Source organism: Phyllobates terribilis, unplaced genomic scaffold (assembly GCF_046119375.1).
Source record: "Phyllobates terribilis strain yellow unplaced genomic scaffold, ASM4611937v1 Scaffold_9__5_contigs__length_417890890, whole genome shotgun sequence".
Taxonomy (NCBI): domain Eukaryota; kingdom Metazoa; phylum Chordata; class Amphibia; order Anura; family Dendrobatidae; genus Phyllobates; species Phyllobates terribilis.
Window position 1 is genome coordinate 416,621,944 of NW_027362769.1, and position 20,775 is coordinate 416,642,718.

General features: G+C 50.0%; 1 protein-coding gene across 1 annotated transcript in view; it reads right to left on the minus strand.

Moving 5' to 3' along the window:
* ARMC5 (armadillo repeat containing 5) overlaps positions 1-20,775 on the minus strand; it is a 42,138-nt gene that overhangs the window by 6,608 nt on the left and 14,755 nt on the right. The window contains exon 3 of the mRNA XM_073649071.1: positions 7,036-7,143. Within this exon, the coding sequence (XP_073505172.1) occupies positions 7,036-7,143 (108 nt within the window). The remainder of the gene's footprint in view (positions 1-7,035; positions 7,144-20,775) is intronic.

Here is a 20,775-nt window from a genome sequence, read left to right on the forward strand (position 1 = left end):
TAGCCCATATATGAGGGTTATTAGGATATACAGGATATTATATACAGTGGGGTCCGCTCCTCTGGGGTTAGCCCATATATAAGGGTCATTGGGATATACAGGATATTATATACTGTGGGGTCTGCTCCTCTGGGGTTAGTCCATATATGAGGGTTATTAGGATATATAGGATATTATATACTGTGGGGTGTGCTCCTCTGGGGTTAGCCCATATATGAGGGTTATTAGCATATATAGGATATTATATACAGTGGGGTCTGCTCCTCTGGGGTTAGCCCATATATGAGGGTTATTAGGATATACAGGATATTATATACAGTGGGGTCTGCTCCTCTGGGGTTAGCCCATATATGAGGGTTATTAGGATATACAGGATATTATATACAGTGGGGTCCGCTCCTCTGGGGTTAGCCCATATATAAGGGTCATTGGGATATACAGGATATTATATACAGTGGGGTCCGCTCCTCTGGGGTTAGCCCATATATGAGGGTTATTAGCATATTTAGGATATTATATACTGTGGGGTCTGCTCCTCTGGGGTTAGCCCATATATGAGGGTTATTAGGATATACAGGATATTATATACAGTGGGGTCCGCTCCTCTGGGGTTAGCCCATATATGAGGGTTATTAGGATATACAGGATATTATATACAGTGGGGTCTGCTCCTCTGGGGTTAGCCCATATATGAGGGTTATTAGCATATATAGTATATTATATACCGTGGGGTCGGCTCCTCTGGGGTTAGCCCATATATGAGGGTTATTAGCATATATAGGATATTATATACTGTGGGGTCCGCTCCTCTGGGGTTAGCCCATATATAAGGGTTATTAGGATATACAGGATATTATATACAGTGGGGTCCGCTCCTCTGGGGTTAGCCCATATATGAGGGTTATTAGGATATACAGGATATTATATACAGTGGGGTCTGCTCCTCTGGGGTTAGCCCATATATGAGGGTTACTGGGATATATAGGATATTATATACAGTGGGGTCCGCTCCTCTGGTGTTAGCCCATATATGAGGGTCATTGGGATATGCAGGATATTATATACAGTGGGGTGTGCTCCTCTGGGGTTAGCCCATATATGAGGGTCATTAGGATATACCGTGGGGTCCGCTCCTCTGGGGTTAGCCCATATATGAGGGTTATTAGGATATATAGGATATTATATACCGTGGGGTCCGCTCCTCTGGGGTTAGCCCATATATGAGGGTAATTAGGATATATAGGATATTATATACAGTGGGGTCGGCTCCTCTGGGGTTAGCCCATATATGAGGGTTACTGGGATATATAGGATATTATATACTGTGGGGTCTGCTCCTCTGGTGTTAGCCCATATATGAGGGTTATTAGCATATATAGGATATTATATACCGTGCGGTCCGCTCCTCTGGGGTTAGCCCATATATGAGGGTTATTAGCATATACAGGATATTATATACAGTGGGGTTCGCTCCTCTAGGGTTAGCCCATATATGAGGGTTATTAGGATATACAGGATATTATATACCGTGGGGTCCGCTCCTCTGGGGTTAGTCCATATATGAGGGTTATTAGCATATATAGGATATTATATACAGTGGGCTCCGCTCCTCTGGGGTTAGCCCATATATGAGGGTTATTAGGATATATAGTATATTATATACCGTGGGGTCGGCTCCTCTGGGGTTAGCCCATATATGAGGGTTATTAGGATATACAGGATATTATATACAGTGGGGTCCGCTTCTCTGGGGTTAGCCCATATATGAGGGTTATTAGGATATATAGGATATTATATACAGTGGGGTCCGCTTCTCTGGGGTTAGCCCATATATGAGGGTTATTAGGATATACAGGATATTATATACAGTGGGGTCCGCTTCTCTGGGGTCAGCCCATATATGAGGGTTATTAGGATATACAGGATATTATATACCGTGGGGTCCGCTCCTCTGGGGTTAGCCCATATATGAGGGTTATTGGGATATATAGGATATTATATACAGTGGGGTCCGCTCCTCTGGGGTTAGCCCATATATGAGGGTTATTAGGATATATAGGATATTATATACAGTGAGGTCCGCTCCTCTAGGGTTAGCCCATATATGAGGGTTATTAGGATATATAGGATATTATATACTGTGGGGTCCGCTCCTCTGGGGTTAGCCCATATATAAGGGTCATTGGGATATACAGGATATTATATACAGTGGGGTCCGCTCCTCTGGGGTTAGCCTATATATGAGGGTTATTAGGATATATAGGATATTATATACTGTGGGGTGTGCTCCTCTGGGGTTAGCCCATATATGAGGGTTACTGGGATATATAGGATATTATATACTGTGGGGTCCGCTCCTCTGGGGTTAGCCCATATATGAGGGCTATTAGGATATATAGGATATTATATACAGTGGGGTCCGCTCCTCTGGGGTTAGTCCATATATGAGGGTTATTAGGATATATAGGATATTATATACTGTGGGGTGTGCTCCTCTGGGGTTAGCCCATATATGAGGGTTATTAGGATATATAGGATATTATATACTGTGGGGTCCGCTCCTCTGGGGTTAGCCCATATATGAGGGTTATTAGGATATATAGGATATTATATACTGTGGGGTCCGCTCCTCCGGGGTTAGCCCATATATAAGGGTCATTGGGATATACAGGATATTATATACAGTGGGGTCCGCTCCTCTGGGGTTAGCCCATATATGAGGGTTATTAGGATATACAGGATATTATATACTGTGGGGTCCGCTCCTCTGGGGTTAGCCCATATATGAGGGTTATTAGGATATACAGGATATTATATACAGTGGGGTCCGCTCCTCTGGGGTTAGCCCATATATGAGGGTTATTAGGATATATAGGATATTATATACCGTGGGGTCCGCTCCTCCGGGGTTAGCCCATATATGAGGGTTATTAGGATATATAGGATATTATATACCGTGGGGTCCGCTCCTCTGGGGTTAGCCCATATGAGGGTTACTGGGATATATAGGATATTATATACCGTGGGGTCCGCTCCTCTGGGGTTAGCCCATATATGAGGGTTACTGGGATACATAGGATATTATATACAGTGGGGTCCGCTCCTCTGGGGTTAGCCCATATATGAGGGTTACTGGGATATATAGGATATTATATACTGTGGGGTCCGCTCCTCTGGGGTTAGCCCATATATGAGGGTTATTAGGATACATAGGATATTATATACAGTGGGGTCCGCTCCTCTGGGGTTAGCCCATATATGAGGGATATATAGGATATTATATACAGTGGGGTCCGCTCCTCTGGGGTTAGCCTATATATGAGGGTTATTAGGATATATAGGATATTATATACTGTGGAGTGTGCTCCTCTGGGGTTAGCCCATATATGAGGGTTACTGGGATATATAGGATATTATATACTGTGGGGTCCGCTCCTCTGGTGTTAGCCCATATATGAGGGTTATTAGGATATATAGGATATTATATACAGTGGGGTCCGCTCCTCTGGTGTTAGCCCATATATGAGGGTTATTAGGATATATAGGATATTATATACAGTGGGGTCCGCTCCTCTGGGGTTAGTCCATATATGAGGGTTATTAGGATATATAGGATATTATATACTGTGGGGTGTGCTCCTCTGGGGTTAGCCCATATATGAGGGTTATTAGGATATACAGGATATTATATACAGTGGGGTCCGCTCCTCTGGGGTTAGCCCATATATGAGGGTTATCAGGATATACAGGATATTATATACAGTGGGGTCCGCCCATATATGAGGGCTATTAGGATATATAGGATATTATATACTGTGAGGTGTGCTCCTCTGGGGTTAGCCCATATATGAGGGTTATTAGGATATACAGGATATTATATACTGTGGGGTCCGCTCCTCTGGGGTTAGCCCATATATGAGGGTTATTAGGATATACAGGATATCATATACAGTGGGGTCCGCTCCTCTGGGGTTAGCCCATATATGAGGGTTATTAGGATATATAGGATATTATATACCGTGGGGTCCGCTCCTCCGGGGTTAGCCCATATATGAGGGTTATTAGGATATATAGGATATTATATACCGTGGGGTCCGCTCCTCTGGGGTTAGCCCATATGAGGGTTACTGGGATATATAGGATATTATATACTGTGGGGTCCGCTCCTCTGGGGTTAGCCCATATATGAGGGTTACTGGGATATATAGGATATTATATACAGTGGGGTCCGCTCCTCTGGGGTTAGCCCATATATGAGGGTTATTAGGATATATAGGATATTATATACAGTGGGGTCCGCTCCTCTGGGGTTAGCCCATATATGAGGGCTATTAGGATATATAGGATATTATATACCGTGGGGTCCGCTCCTCTGGGGTTAGCCCATATATGAGGGTTATTAGGATATATAGGATATTATATACCGTGGGGTCAGCTCCTCTGGGGTTAGCCCATATATGAGGGCTATTAGGATATATAGGATATTATATACAGTGGGGTCCGCTCCTCTGGGGTTAGCCCATATATGAGGGTTATTGGGATATACAGGATATTATATACTATGGGGTCCGGTCCTCTGGGGTTAGCCCATATATGAGGGTTATTAGGATATATAGGATATTATATACTGTGGGGTCCACTCTTCTGGGGTTAGCCCATATATGAGGGTTATTAGGATATACAGGATATTATATACTGTGGGGTCCGCTCCTCTGGGGTTAGCCCATATATGAGGGTTATTCGGATATACAGGATATTATATACCCTGGGGTTCGCTCCTCTGGGGTTAGCCCATATGAGGGTTACTGGGATATACAAGATATTATATACCGTGAGGTCCGCTCCTCTGGGGTTAGCCCATATATGAGGGTTATTAGGATATATAGGATATTATATACCGTGGGGTCCGCTCCTCTGGGGTTAGCCCATGTATGAGGGTTACTGGGATAAATAGGATATTATATACTGTGGGGTCCGCTCCTCTGGGGTTAGCCCATATATGAGGGTTATTAGGATATACAGGATATTATATACTGTGGAGTCCGCGCCTCTGGGGTTAGCCCATATATGAGGGTTATTAGGATATACAGGATATTATATACAGTGGGGTCCGCTCCTCTGGGGCTAGCCCATATATGAGGGTTATTAGCATATATAGGATATTATATACAGTGGGGTCCGCTCCTCTGGGGTTAGCCCATATATGAGGGTTATTAGGATATACAGGATATTATATACTGTGGGTCCGCTCCTCTGGGGTTAGCCCATATATGAGGGTTATTAGGATATACAGGATATTATATACTGTGGGGTCCGCTCCTCTGGGGTTAGCCCATATATGAGGGTCATTGGGATATGCAGGATATTATATACAGTGGGGTGTGCTCCTCTGGGGTTAGCCCATATATGAGGGTTATTAGGATATACCGTGGGGTCCGCTCCTCTGGGGTTAGCCCATATATGAGGGTTATTAGGATATATAGGATATTATATACTGTGGGGTCCGCTCCTCTGGGGTTAACCCATATATGAGGGTCATTGGTATATGCAGGATATTATATACAGTGGGGTCCGCTCCTCTGGGGTTAGCCTATATATGAGGGTTATTAGGATATTGACACGGGTGTGACAGTCACCCTGCACTTGGTTGCAGAAGATCTCTTCGTTTGGCATTGCAGACACCTTCTTAGTTCTGTCTCACTCTAGGACCCAGCGGCTACCTCCCTCCTGCTGTGATTGATACCCTGGCCTGAGTGTTTAAATACTTTGTTTGCTACAGGGAGGTGTCGGTGATATTCACATGTTTCCTTGTGAAGTCTTGGCGCTATTGCAGTCTGCTTACATCCTCTCTGGTGTTAGGACGTGTGGTGTAATATATCTCAAGTCGGCTTAATCTAAGTTACTTTTCCCAGTGTTTGTCTCCCTTGTTGTCTTTAGTTGTTAGTGGGGACTGACTAGTGGTCATCTCCCCCTTCTCTATCCAGGGCCTAGCTCTAGGGAAATACAGGGTTTAGGCTCCTGTGCAGCGATTGCTAAGGCACCAATATAGAGACAATAGGGGAGACAGGGTGATATCAGTTCAGCCTAGGTCTCCACTCCCCCTTCCCCTCTTCCCTTCGTGTTGCACTTAGTCTTTCCCACACCTTGCGTGACAGATATGCAGGACACATTTTATAACATGGGGTTCCCTTCTCCGGGGTTAGCCCATATATGAGGGTTATGCCAGAGACATTAGATAAAAACTGATAAAAAGTTAAAGGACCACCTTGTTAGAGATCGCATAGTTAAGTCATATAGTTTTACACTCACCGGTCGGCATCTTCACTAGCTTTCAGCCCCCCTCCGGAACCACCTAAGGGCTTTTGTAAGAAGCCAGGTCATTGCATGATGCGGATGTCATTGTAGAGTCTGGTTCGGACTTCTGTGCATTGAGAAGATATTGAAAAGTGACCTCCGCTTCACACAGTAACTACTGTAGTAACGTGGTGCCAGAGCGGGGCTGGAAACACGCGAAGATGGCGGCAACCGGAGAGTGTAACTAAACGCATTACACTTACATACGTGATCCCTAACGGAGTATAAAATAAAAGCCCATACCACACACGCCGGAGAGGCGCTTTAACATTGCCCATTACCATGACCATTGAAGAGTCAATCAGCAGTGGAGCATGTGGCACAACCATGGATCCGATGCTCCCAGTATATGCCATGAACTCTTGGCACTCGTGATTGGTGCAGTCAGTATTTGGGCATTAGGGCAGAGCTGTCAACCAGGATGAACATATGGCCATCTCACAATTCTGCCCAAAATCATTGAAGGCTAAAGTTTGATATCCAAAGACAGGGGTCATCACTGATCTATTCCTGCACTGGAGGGAAATCACTGTTTATGGAGACCGGAGGACGATTGAGCCGCGGAGAGCGGCCGGACCCCTGACGTCACCAGTTATGGAGCGGTGTTCCCCTTAGCCACAGAGATCCCATTGTACCAGTATATAATGCAGAGCACAGCACGGGCGCAGTCTCCTCACTTACCCGACTGGTGGATAATCACACTGTTCAGCGGGTCCAAAGCCAAGTTCCCTAAAGCTCGAGAAACGCGGTTCCATATGGAATCAACGCAAACAGACTGCAGGATAGAAACTGTGAAGGAAGAACAACGGACAAATGTAGTCAAGAAGCATCGTCCCACGGGGAGCAACACACCACCAAGACCACAATCCGGGAGAGGCAGACCTTCACCTGACAGATCTGTAATGTGTACAGGGTCCTCTCCAATGTCTGCACTCATCAGTCTCCTCAGAACTAGAACTACAGGCGGGGCATGAGGTAAGAACGTGGCCAGACATTCACCTGACAGATCTGTAATGTGTACAGGACCCTCTCCAATGTCTGCACTCGTCAGTCTCCCCAGAACTAGAACTACAGGCGGGGGGTGAGGTAAGAACGTGGCCAGACATTCACCTGACAGATCTGTAATGTGTACAGGGTCCTCTCCAATGTCTGCACTCGTCAGTCTCCCCAGAACTAGAACTACAGGCGGGGGGTGAGGTAAGAACGTGGCCAGACATTCACCTGACAGTTCTGTAATGTGTACAGGGTCCTCTCCAATGTCTGCACTCATCAGTCTACCCAGAACTAGAACTACAGGCGGGGGGTGAGGTAAGAACGTGGCCAGACATTCACCTGACAGATCTGTAATGTGTACAGGGCCCTCTCCAATGTCTGCACTCGTCAGTCTCCCCAGAACTAGAACTACAGGCGGGGGATGAGGTAAGAACGTGGCCAGACATTCACCTGACAGATCTGTAATGTGTACAGGACCCTCTCCAATGTCTGCACTCGTCAGTCTCCCCAGAACTAGAACTACAGGCGGGGGGCGAGGTAAGAACGTGGTCAGACATTCACCTGACAGATCTGTAATGTGTACAGGGTCCTCTCCAATGTCAGCACTCGTCAGTCTCCCCAGAACTAGAACTACAGGCAGGGGGTGAGGGAAGAACGTGGCCAGACCTTCACCTGACAGATCTGTAATGTGTACAGGGCCCTCTCCAATGTCTGCACTCGTCAGTCTCCCCAGAAATAGAACTACAGGCGGGGGATGAGGTAAGAACGTGGCCAGACCTTCACCTGACAGATCTGTAATGTGTACAGGGCCCTCTCCAATGTCTGCACTCGTCAGTCTCCCCAGAAATAGAACTACAGGCGGGGGATGAGGTAAGAACGTGGCCAGACCTTCACCTGACAGATCTGTAATGTGTACAGGGCCCTCTCCAATGTCTGCACTCGTCAGTCTCCCCAGAAATAGAACTACAGGCGGGGGATGAGGTAAGAACGTGGCCAGACATTCACCTGACAGATCTGTAATGTGTACAGGGCCCTCTCCAATGTCTGCACTCGTCAGTCACCCCAGAACTAGAACTACAGGCGGGGGGTGAGGTAAGAACGTGGCCAGACATTCACCTGACAGATCTGTAATGTGTACAGGGTCCTCTCCAATGTCTGCACTCGTCAGTCTCCCCAGAACTAGAACTACAGGCGGGGGGTGAGGTAAGAACGTGGCCAGACATTCACCTGACAGATCTGTAATGTGTACAGGGCCCTCTCCAATGTCTGCACTCGTCAGTCACCCCAGAACTAGAACTACAAGCGGGGCATGAGGTAAGAACGTGGCCAGACATTCACCTGACAGATCTGAAATGTGTACAGGGCCCTCTCTAATGTCTGCACTCGTCAGTTACCCCAGAACTAGAACTACAGGCGGGGGATGAGGTAAGAACGTGGCCAGACCTTCACCTGACAGATCTGTAATGTGTATAGGGCCCTCTCCAATGTCTGCACTCATCAGTCACCCCAGAACTAGAACTACAGGCGGGGAATGAGGTAAGAACGTGGCCAGACATTCACCTGACAGATCTGTAATGTGTACAGGGCCCTCTCCAATGTCTGCACTCGTCAGTCTCCCCAGAACTAGAACTACAGGCGGGGGATGAGGTAAGAACGTGGCCAGACATTCACCTGACAGATCTGTAATGTGTACAGGGCCCTCTCCAATGTCTGCACTCATCAGTCACCCCAGAACTAGAACTACAGGCGGGGGATGAGGTAAGAACGTGGTCAGACATTCACCTGACAGATCTGTAATGTGTACAGGGCCCTCTCCAATGTCTGCACTCGTCAGTCTCCCCAGAACTAGAACTACAGGCAGGGGGTGAGGTAAGAACGTGGCCAGACATTCACCTGACAGATCTGTAATGTGTACAGGACCCTCTCCAATGTCTGCACTCGTCAGTCTCCCCAGAACTAGAACTACAGGCGGGGGATGAGGTAAGAACGTGGCCAGACATTCACCTGACAGATCTGTAATGTGTACAGGACCCTCTCCAATGTCTGCACTCGTCAGTCTCCCCAGAACTAGAACTACAGGCGGGGGATGAGGTAAGAACGGGACCAGACCTTCACATGACAGATCTGTAATGTGTACAGGGCCCTCTCCAATGTCTGCACTCGTCAGTCACCCCAGAACTAGAACTACAGGCGGGGGATGAGGTAAGAACGGGACCAGACCTTCACATGACAGATCTGTAATGTGTACAGGGCCCTCTCCAATGTCTGCACTCGTCAGTCACCCCAGAACTAGAACTACAGGCGGGGGGTGAGGTAAGAACGTGGCCAGACATTCACCCGACAGATCTGTAATGTGTACAGGACCCTCTCCAATGTCTGCACTCGTCAGTCTCCCCAGAACTAGAACTACAGGCGGGGGGTGAGGTAAGAACGTGGCCAGACATTCACCTGACAGATCTGTAATGTGTACAGGACCCTCTCCAATGTCTGCACTCGTCAGTCTCCCCAGAACTAGAACTACAGGCGGGGGGATGAGGTAAGAACGTGGCCAGACATTCACCTGACAGATCTGTAATGTGTACAGGGCCCTCTCCAATGTCTGCACTCGTCAGTCTCCCCAGAACTAGAACTACAGGCAGGGGGTGAGGTAAGAACGTGGCCAGACATTCACCTGACAGATCTGTAATGTGTTCAGGGCCCTCTCCAATGTCTGCACTCGTCAGTCACCCCAGAACTAGAACTACAGGCGGGGGGTGAGGTAAGAACGTGGCCAGACATTCACCTGACAGATCTGTAATGTGTACAGGGTCCTCTCCAATGTCTGCACTCGTCAGTCTCCCCAGAACTAGAACTACAGGCGGGGGATGAGGTAAGAACGAGGCCAGACATTCACCTGACAGATCTGTAATGTGTACAGGGCCCTCTCCAATGTCTGCACTCGTCAGTCACCCCAGAACTAGAACTACAGGCGGGGGGTGAGGTAAGAACGTGGCCAGACATTCACCTGACAGATCTGTAATGTGTACAGGGTCCTCTCCAATGTCTGCACTCGTCAGTCTCCCCAGAACTAGAACTACAGGCGGGGGGTGAGGTAAGAACGTGGCCAGACATTCACCTGACAGATCTGTAATGTGTACAGGGCCCTCTCCAATGTCTGCACTCGTCAGTCACCCCAGAACTAGAACTACAAGCGGGGCATGAGGTAAGAACGTGGCCAGACCTTCACCTGACAGATCTGAAATGTGTACAGGGCCCTCTCCAATGTCTGCACTCGTCAGTTACCCCAGAACTAGAACTACAGGCGGGGGATGAGGTAAGAACGTGGCCAGACATTCACCTGACAGATCTGTAATGTGTACAGGGCCCTCTCCAATGTCTGCACTCGTCAGTCTCCCCAGAACTAGAACTACAGGCGGGGGGTGAGGTAAGAACGTGGCCAGACATTCACCTGACAGATCTGTAATGTGTACAGGGCCCTCTCCAATGTCTGCACTCATCAGTCACCCCAGAACTAGAACTACAGGCGGGGGATGAGGTAAGAACGTGGTCAGACATTCACCTGACAGATCTGTAATGTGTACAGGGCCCTCTCCAATGTCTGCACTCGTCAGTCTCCCCAGAACTAGAACTACAGGCGGGGGGTGAGGTAAGAACGTGGCCAGACATTCACCTGACAGATCTGTAATGTGTACAGGGTCCTCTCCAATGTCTGCACTCGTCAGTCTCCCCAGAACTAGAACTACAGGCAGGGGGTGAGGTAAGAACGTGGCCAGACCTTCACCTGACAGATCTGTAATGTGTACAGGACCCTCTCCAATGTCTGCACTCGTCAGTCTCCCCAGAACTAGAACTACAGGCGGGGGATGAGGTAAGAACGTGGTCAGACATTCACCTGACAGATCTGTAATGTGTACAGGGCCCTCTCCAATGTCTGCACTCGTCAGTCACCCCAGAACTAGAACTACAGGCGGGGAATGAGGTAAGAACGTGGCCAGACCTTCACCTGACAGATCTGTAATGTGTACAGGGCCCTCTCCAATGTCTGCACTCGTCAGTCTCCCCAGAACTAGAACTACAGGCGGGGGGTGAGGTAAGAACGTGGCCAGACCTTCACCTGACAGATCTGTAATGTGTACAGGACCCTCTCCAATGTCTGCACTCGTCAGTCTCCCCAGAACTAGAACTACAGGCGGGGGGTGAGGTAAGAACGTGGCCAGACCTTCACCTGACAGATCTGTAATGTGTACAGGGCCCTCTCCAATGTCTGCACTCGTCAGTCTCCCCAGAACTAGAACTACAGGCGGGGGATGAGGTAAGAACGTGGCCAGACATTCACCTGACAGTTCTGTAATGTGTACAGGACCCTCTCCAATGTCTGCACTCGTCAGTCTCCCCAGAACTAGAACTACAGGCGGGGAATGAGGTAAAAACGTGGCCAGACATTCACCTGACAGATCTGTAATGTGTACAGGACCCTCTCCAATGTCTGCACTCGTCAGTCTCCCCAGAACTAGAACTACAGGCGGGGAATGAGGTAAAAACGTGGCCAGACATTCACCTGACAGTTCTGTAATGTGTACAGGACCCTCTCCAATGTCTGCACTCGTCAGTCACCCCAGAACTAGAACTACAGGCGGGGGGTGAGGTAAGAACGTGGCCAGACATTCACCTGACAGATCTGTAATGTGTACAGGACCCTCTCCAATGTCTGCACTCGTCAGTCTCCCCAGAACTAGAACTACAGGCGGGGGATGAGGTAAGAACGGGGCCAGACCTTCACATGACAGATCTGTAATGTGTACAGGGCCCTCTCCAATGTCTGCACTCGTCAGTCACCCCAGAACTACAACTACAGGCGAGGGATGAGGTAAGAATGTGGTCAGACATTCACCTGACAGATCTGTAATGTGTACAGGACCCTCTCCAATGTCTGCACTCGTCAGTCTCCCCAGAACTAGAACTACAGGCGGGGGATGAGGTAAGAACGTGGCCAGACATTCACCTGACAGTTCTGTAATGTGTACAGGACCCTCTCCAATGTCTGCACTCGTCAGTCTCCCCAGAACTAGAACTACAGGCGGGGGATGAGGTAAGAACGTGGCCAGACATTCACCTGACAGTTCTGTAATGTGTACAGGACCCTCTCCAATGTCTGCACTCGTCAGTCTCCCCAGAACTAGAACTACAGGCGGGGGATGAGGTAAGAACGTGGCCAGACATTCACCTGACAGATCTGTAATGTGTACAGGACCCTCTCCAATGTCTGCACTCGTCAGTCTCCCCAGAACTAGAACTACAGGCGGGGAATGAGGTAAGAACGTGGCCAGACATTCACCTGACAGATCTGTAATGTGTACAGGACCCTCTCCAATGTCTGCACTCGTCAGTCTCCCCAGAACTAGAACTACAGGCGGGGGGTGAGGTAAGAACGTGGCCAGACATTCACCTGACAGATCTGTAATGTGTACAGGACCCTCTCCAATGTCTGCACTCGTCAGTCTCCCCAGAACTAGAACTACAGGCGGGGGGTGAGGTAAGAACGTGGCCAGACATTCACCTGACAGATCTGTAATGTGTACAGGGTCCTTTCCAATGTCTGCACTCGTCAGTCTCCCCAGAACTAGAACTACAGGCGGGGGGTGAGGTAAGAACATGGCCAGACCTTCACCTGACAGATCTGTAATGTGTACAGGGCCCTCTCCAATGTCTGCACTCGTCAGTCACCCCAGAACTAGAACTACAGGCGGGGGATGAGGTAAGAACGTGGCCAGACATTCACCTGACAGATCTGTAATGTGTACAGGACCCTCTCCAATGTCTGCACTCGTCAGTCTCCCCAGAACTAGAACTACAGGCGGGGAATGAGGTAAGAACGTGGCCAGACATTCAACTGACAGATCTGTAATGTGTACAGGACCCTCTCCAATGTCTGCACTCGTCAGTCTCCCCAGAACTAGAACTACAGGCGGGGGGTGAGGTAAGAACGTGGCCAGACATTCACCTGACAGATCTGTAATGTGTACAGGACCCTCTCCAATGTCTGCACTCGTCAGTCTCCCCAGAACTAGAACTACAGGCGGGGGGTGAGGTAAGAACATGGCCAGACATTCACCTGACAGTTCTGTAATGTGTACAGGACCCTCTCCAATGTCTGCACTCGTCAGTCTCCCCAGAACTAGAACTACAGGCGGGGGATGAGGTAAGAACGTGGCCAGACATTCACCTGACAGTTCTGTAATGTGTACAGGGCCCTCTCCAATGTCTGCACTCGTCAGTCTCCCCAGAACTAGAACTACAGGCGGGGGGTGAGGTAAGAACATGGCCAGACATTCACCTGACAGTTCTGTAATGTGTACAGGGCCCTCTCCAATGTCTGCACTCGTCAGTCTCCCCAGAACTAGAACTACAGGCGGGGGGTGAGGTAAGAACGTGGCCAGACATTCACCTGACAGTTCTGTAATGTGTATAGGGCCCTCTCCAATGTCTGCACTCGTCAGTCTCCCCAGAACGAGAACTACAGGCGGGGAATGAGGTAAAAACGTGGCCAGACATTCACCTGACAGTTCTGTAATGTGTACAGGACCCTCTCCAATGTCTGCACTCGTCAGTCACCCCAGAACTAGAACTACAGGCGGGGGGTGAGGTAAGAACGTGGCCAGACATTCACCTGACAGATCTGTAATGTGTACAGGACCCTCTCCAATGTCTGCACTCGTCAGTCTCCCCAGAACTAGAACTACAGGCGGGGGATGAGGTAAGAACGGGGCCAGACCTTCACATGACAGATCTGTAATGTGTACAGGGCCCTCTCCAATGTCTGCACTCGTCAGTCACCCCAGAACTACAACTACAGGCGAGGGATGAGGTAAGAATGTGGTCAGACATTCACCTGACAGATCTGTAATGTGTACAGGACCCTCTCCAATGTCTGCACTCGTCAGTCTCCCCAGAACTAGAACTACAGGCGGGGGATGAGGTAAGAACGTGGCCAGACATTCACCTGACAGTTCTGTAATGTGTACAGGACCCTCTCCAATGTCTGCACTCGTCAGTCTCCCCAGAACTAGAACTACAGGCGGGGGGTGAGGTAAGAACGTGGCCAGACATTCACCTGACAGATCTGTAATGTGTACAGGACCCTCTCCAATGTCTGCACTCGTCAGTCTCCCCAGAACTAGAACTACAGGCGGGGGGTGAGGTAAGAACATGGCCAGACCTTCACCTGACAGATCTGTAATGTGTACAGGACCCTCTCCAATGTCTGCACTCGTCAGTCTCCCCAGAACTAGAACTACAGGCGGGGGGATGAGGTAAGAACGTGGCCAGACATTCACCTGACAGATCTGTAATGTGTACAGGACCCTCTCCAATGTCTGCACTCGTCAGTCTCCCCAGAACTAGAACTACAGGCGGGGGGTGAGGTAAGAACATGGCCAGACCTTCACCTGACAGATCTGTAATGTGTACAGGACCCTCTCCAATGTCTGCACTCGTCAGTCTCCCCAGAACTAGAACTACAGGCGGGGGGATGAGGTAAGAACGTGGCCAGACATTCACCTGACAGATCTGTAATGTGTACAGGGCCCTCTCCAATGTCTGCACTCGTCAGTCTCCCCAGAACTAGAACTACAGGCGGGGGGATGAGGTAAGAACGTGGCCAGACATTCACCTGACAGATCTGTAATGTGTACAGGACCCTCTCCAATGTCTGCACTCGTCAGTCTCCCCAGAACTAGAACTACAGGCGGGGGGTGAGGTAAGAACATGGCCAGACCTTCACCTGACAGATCTGTAATGTGTACAGGACCCTCTCCAATGTCTGCACTCGTCAGTCTCCCCAGAACTAGAACTACAGGCGGGGGGATGAGGTAAGAACGTGGCCAGACATTCACCTGACAGATCTGTAATGTGTACAGGGCCCTCTCCAATGTCTGCACTCGTCAGTCTCCCCAGAACTAGAACTACAGGCGGGGGGATGAGGTAAGAACGTGGCCAGACATTCACCTGACAGATCTGTAATGTGTACAGGGCCCTCTCCAATGTCTGCACTCGTCAGTCTCCCCAGAACTAGAACTACAGGCGGGGGATGAGGTAAGAACGTGGCCAGACATTCACCTGACAGTTCTGTAATGTGTACAGGACCCTCTCCAATGTCTGCACTCGTCAGTCTCCCCAGAACTAGAACTACAGGCGGGGAATGAGGTAAGAACGTGGCCAGACATTCACCTGACAGATCTGTAATGTGTACAGGACCCTCTCCAATGTCTGCACTCGTCAGTCTCCCCAGAACTAGAACTACAGGCGGGGGGTGAGGTAAGAACGTGGCCAGACATTCACCTGACAGATCTGTAATGTGTACAGGACCCTCTCCAATGTCTGCACTCGTCAGTCTCCCCAGAACTAGAACTACAGGCGGGGGGTGAGGTAAGAACGTGGCCAGACATTCACCTGACAGATCTGTAATGTGTACAGGGTCCTTTCCAATGTCTGCACTCGTCAGTCTCCCCAGAACTAGAACTACAGGCGGGGGGTGAGGTAAGAACGTGGCCAGACCTTCACCTGACAGATCTGTAATGTGTACAGGGTCCTTTCCAATGTCTGCACTCGTCAGTCTCCCCAGAACTAGAACTACAGGCGGGGGGTGAGGTAAGAACATGGCCAGACCTTCACCTGACAGATCTGTAATGTGTACAGGGCCCTCTCCAATGTCTGCACTCGTCAGTCACCCCAGAACTAGAACTACAGGCGGGGGATGAGGTAAGAACGTGGCCAGACATTCACCTGACAGATCTGTAATGTGTACAGGACCCTCTCCAATGTCTGCACTCGTCAGTCTCCCCAGAACTAGAACTACAGGCGGGGAATGAGGTAAGAACGTGGCCAGACATTCAACTGACAGATCTGTAATGTGTACAGGACCCTCTCCAATGTCTGCACTCGTCAGTCTCCCCAGAACTAGAACTACAGGCGGGGGGTGAGGTAAGAACGTGGCCAGACATTCACCTGACAGATCTGTAATGTGTACAGGACCCTCTCCAATGTCTGCACTCGTCAGTCTCCCCAGAACTAGAACTACAGGCGGGGGGTGAGGTAAGAACATGGCCAGACATTCACCTGACAGTTCTGTAATGTGTACAGGACCCTCTCCAATGTCTGCACTCGTCAGTCTCCCCAGAACTAGAACTACAGGCGGGGGATGAGGTAAGAACGTGGCCAGACATTCACCTGACAGTTCTGTAATGTGTACAGGGCCCTCTCCAATGTCTGCACTCGTCAGTCTCCCCAGAACTAGAACTACAGGCGGGGGGTGAGGTAAGAACATGGCCAGACATTCACCTGACAGTTCTGTAATGTGTATAGGGCCCTCTCCAATGTCTGCACTCGTCAGTCTCCCCAGAACGAGAACTACAGGCGGGGGGTGAGGTAAGAACGTGGCCAGACATTCAACTGACAGATCTGTAATGTGTTCAGGACCCTCTCCAATGTCTGCACTCGTCAGTCTCCCCAGAACTAGAACTACAGGCGGGGGGTGAGGTAAGAACGTGGTCAGTCATTCACCTGACAGATCTGTAATGTGTACAGGGTCCTCTCCAATGTCAGCACTCGTCAGTCTCCCCAGAACTAGAACTACAGGCAGGGGGTGAGGGAAGAACGTGGCCAGACCTTCACCTGACAGATCTGTAATGTGTACAGGGCCCTCTCCAATGTCTGCACTCGTCAGTCTCCCCAGAACTAGAACTACAGGCAGGGGGTGAGGTAAGAACGTGGCCAGACATTCACCTGACAGATCTGTAATGTGTTCAGGGCCCTCTCCAATGTCTGCACTCGTCAGTCACCCCAGAACTAGAACTACAGGCGGGGGGTGAGGTAAGAACGTGGCCAGACATTCACCTGACAGATCTGTAATGTGTACAGGGTCCTCTCCAATGTCTGCACTCGTCAGTCTCCCCAGAACTAGAACTACAGGCGGGGGATGAGGTAAGAACGAGGCCAGACATTCACCTGACAGATCTGTAATGTGTACAGGGCCCTCTCCAATGTCTGCACTCGTCAGTCACCCCAGAACTAGAACTACAGGCGGGGGGTGAGGTAAGAACGTGGCCAGACATTCACCTGACAGATCTGTAATGTGTACAGGGTCCTCTCCAATGTCTGCACTCGTCAGTCTCCCCAGAACTAGAACTACAGGCGGGGGGTGAGGTAAGAACGTGGCCAGACATTCACCTGACAGATCTGTAATGTGTACAGGGCCCTCTCCAATGTCTGCACTCGTCAGTCACCCCAGAACTAGAACTACAGGCGGGGGGTGAGGTAAGAACATGGCCAGACATTCACCTGACAGATCTGTAATGTGTACAGGGTCCTCACCAATGTCTGCACTCGTCAGTCTCCCCAGAACTAGAACTACAGGCGGGGGGTAAGGTAAGAACGTGGCCAGACATTCACCTGACAGATCTGTAATGTGTACAGGGCCCTCTCCAATGTCTGCACTCGTCAGTCACCCCAGAACTAGAACTACAAGCGGGGCATGAGGTAAGAACGTGGCCAGACATTCACCTGACAGATCTGAAATGTGTACAGGGCCCTCTCCAATGTCTGCACTCGTCAGTTACCCCAGAACTAGAACTACAGGCGGGGGATGAGGTAAGAACGTGGCCAGACATTCACCTGACAGGTCTGTAATGTGTACAGGGCCCTCTCCAATGTCTGCACTCGTCAGTCTCCCCAGAACTAGAACTACAGGCAGGGGATGAGGTAAGAACGTGGCCAGACATTCACCTGACAGATCTGTAATGTGTACAGGACCCTCTCCAATGTCTGCACTCGTCAGTCTCCCCAGAACTAGAACTACAGGCGGGGGGTGAGGTAAGAACGTGGCCAGACATTCACCTGACAGATCTGTAATGTGTACAGGGTCCTTTCCAATGTCTGCACTCGTCAGTCTCCCCAGAACTAGAACTACAGGCGGGGGGTGAGGTAAGAACATGGCCAGACCTTCACCTGACAGATCTGTAATGTGTACAGGGCCCTCTCCAATGTCTGCACTCGTCAGTCACCCCAGAACTAGAACTACAGGCGGGGGATGAGGTAAGAACGTGGCCAGACATTCACCTGACAGATCTGTAATGTGTACAGGACCCTCTCCAATGTCTGCACTCGTCAGTCTCCCCAGAACTAGAACTACAGGCGGGGAATGAGGTAAGAACGTGGCCAGACATTCAACTGACAGATCTGTAATGTGTACAGGACCCTCTCCAATGTCTGCACTCGTCAGTCTCCCCAGAACTAGAACTACAGGCGGGGGGTGAGGTAAGAACGTGGCCAGACATTCACCTGACAGATCTGTAATGTGTACAGGACCCTCTCCAATGTCTGCACTCGTCAGTCTCCCCAGAACTAGAACTACAGGCGGGGGGTGAGGTAAGAACATGGCCAGACATTCACCTGACAGTTCTGTAATGTGTACAGGACCCTCTCCAATGTCTGCACTCGTCAGTCTCCCCAGAACTAGAACTACAGGCGGGGGATGAGGTAAGAACGTGGCCAGACATTCACCTGACAGTTCTGTAATGTGTACAGGGCCCTCTCCAATGTCTGCACTCGTCAGTCTCCCCAGAACTAGAACTACAGGCGGGGGGTGAGGTAAGAACATGGCCAGACATTCACCTGACAGTTCTGTAATGTGTATAGGGCCCTCTCCAATGTCTGCACTCGTCAGTCTCCCCAGAACGAGAACTACAGGCGGGGGGTGAGGTAAGAACGTGGCCAGACATTCAACTGACAGATCTGTAATGTGTTCAGGACCCTCTCCAATGTCTGCACTCGTCAGTCTCCCCAGAACTAGAACTACAGGCGGGGGGTGAGGTAAGAACGTGGTCAGTCATTCACCTGACAGATCTGTAATGTGTACAGGGTCCTCTCCAATGTCAGCACTCGTCAGTCTCCCCAGAACTAGAACTACAGGCAGGGGGTGAGGGAAGAACGTGGCCAGACCTTCACCTGACAGATCTGTAATGTGTACAGGGCCCTCTCCAATGTCTGCACTCGTCAGTCTCCCCAGAAATAGAACTACAGGCGGGGGGATGAGGTAAGAACGTGGCCAGACATTCACCTGACAGATCTGTAATGTGTACAGGGCCCTCTCCAATGTCTGCACTCGTCAGTCTCCCCAGAACTAGAACTACAGGCAGGGGGTGAGGTAAGAACGTGGCCAGACATTCACCTGACAGATCTGTAATGTGTTCAGGGCCCTCTCCAATGTCTGCACTCGTCAGTCACCCCAGAACTAGAACTACAGGCGGGGGGTGAGGTAAGAACGTGGCCAGACATTCACCTGACAGATCTGTAATGTGTACAGGGTCCTCTCCAATGTCTGCACTCGTCAGTCTCCCCAGAACTAGAACTACAGGCGGGGGATGAGGTAAGAACGAGGCCAGACATTCACCTGACAGATCTGTAATGTGTACAGGGCCCTCTCCAATGTCTGCACTCGTCAGTCACCCCAGAACTAGAACTACAGGCGGGGGGTGAGGTAAGAACGTGGCCAGACATTCACCTGACAGATCTGTAATGTGTACAGGGTCCTCTCCAATGTCTGCACTCGTCAGTCTCCCCAGAACTAGAACTACAGGCGGGGGGTGAGGTAAGAACGTGGCCAGACATTCACCTGACAGATCTGTAATGTGTACAGGGCCCTCTCCAATGTCTGCACTCGTCAGTCACCCCAGAACTAGAACTACAGGCGGGGGGTGAGGTAAGAACATGGCCAGACATTCACCTGACAGATCTGTAATGTGTACAGGGTCCTCACCAATGTCTGCACTCGTCAGTCTCCCCAGAACTAGAACTACAGGCGGGGGGTGAGGTAAGAACGTGGCCAGACATTCACCTGACAGATCTGTAATGTGTACAGGGCCCTCTCCAATGTCTGCACTCGTCAGTCACCCCAGAACTAGAACTACAAGCGGGGCATGAGGTAAGAACGTGGCCAGACATTCACCTGACAGATCTGAAATGTGTACAGGGCCCTCTCCAATGTCTGCACTCGTCAGTTACCCCAGAACTAGAACTACAGGCGGGGGATGAGGTAAGAACGTGGCCAGACATTCACCTGACAGATCTGTAATGTGTACAGGGCCCTCTCCAATGTCTGCACTCGTCAGTCTCCCCAGAACTAGAACTACAGGCAGGGGATGAGGTAAGAACGTGGCCAGACCTTCACCTGACAGATCTGTAATGTGTACAGGGCCCTCTCCAATGTCTGCACTCGTCAGTCTCCCCAGAACTAGAACTACAGGCAGGGGATGAGGTAAGAACGTGGCCAGACCTTCACCTGACAGATCTGTAATGTGTATAGGGCCCTCTCCAATGTCTGCACTCGTCAGTCTCCCCAGAACTAGAACTACAGGCGGGGGATGAGGTAAGAAC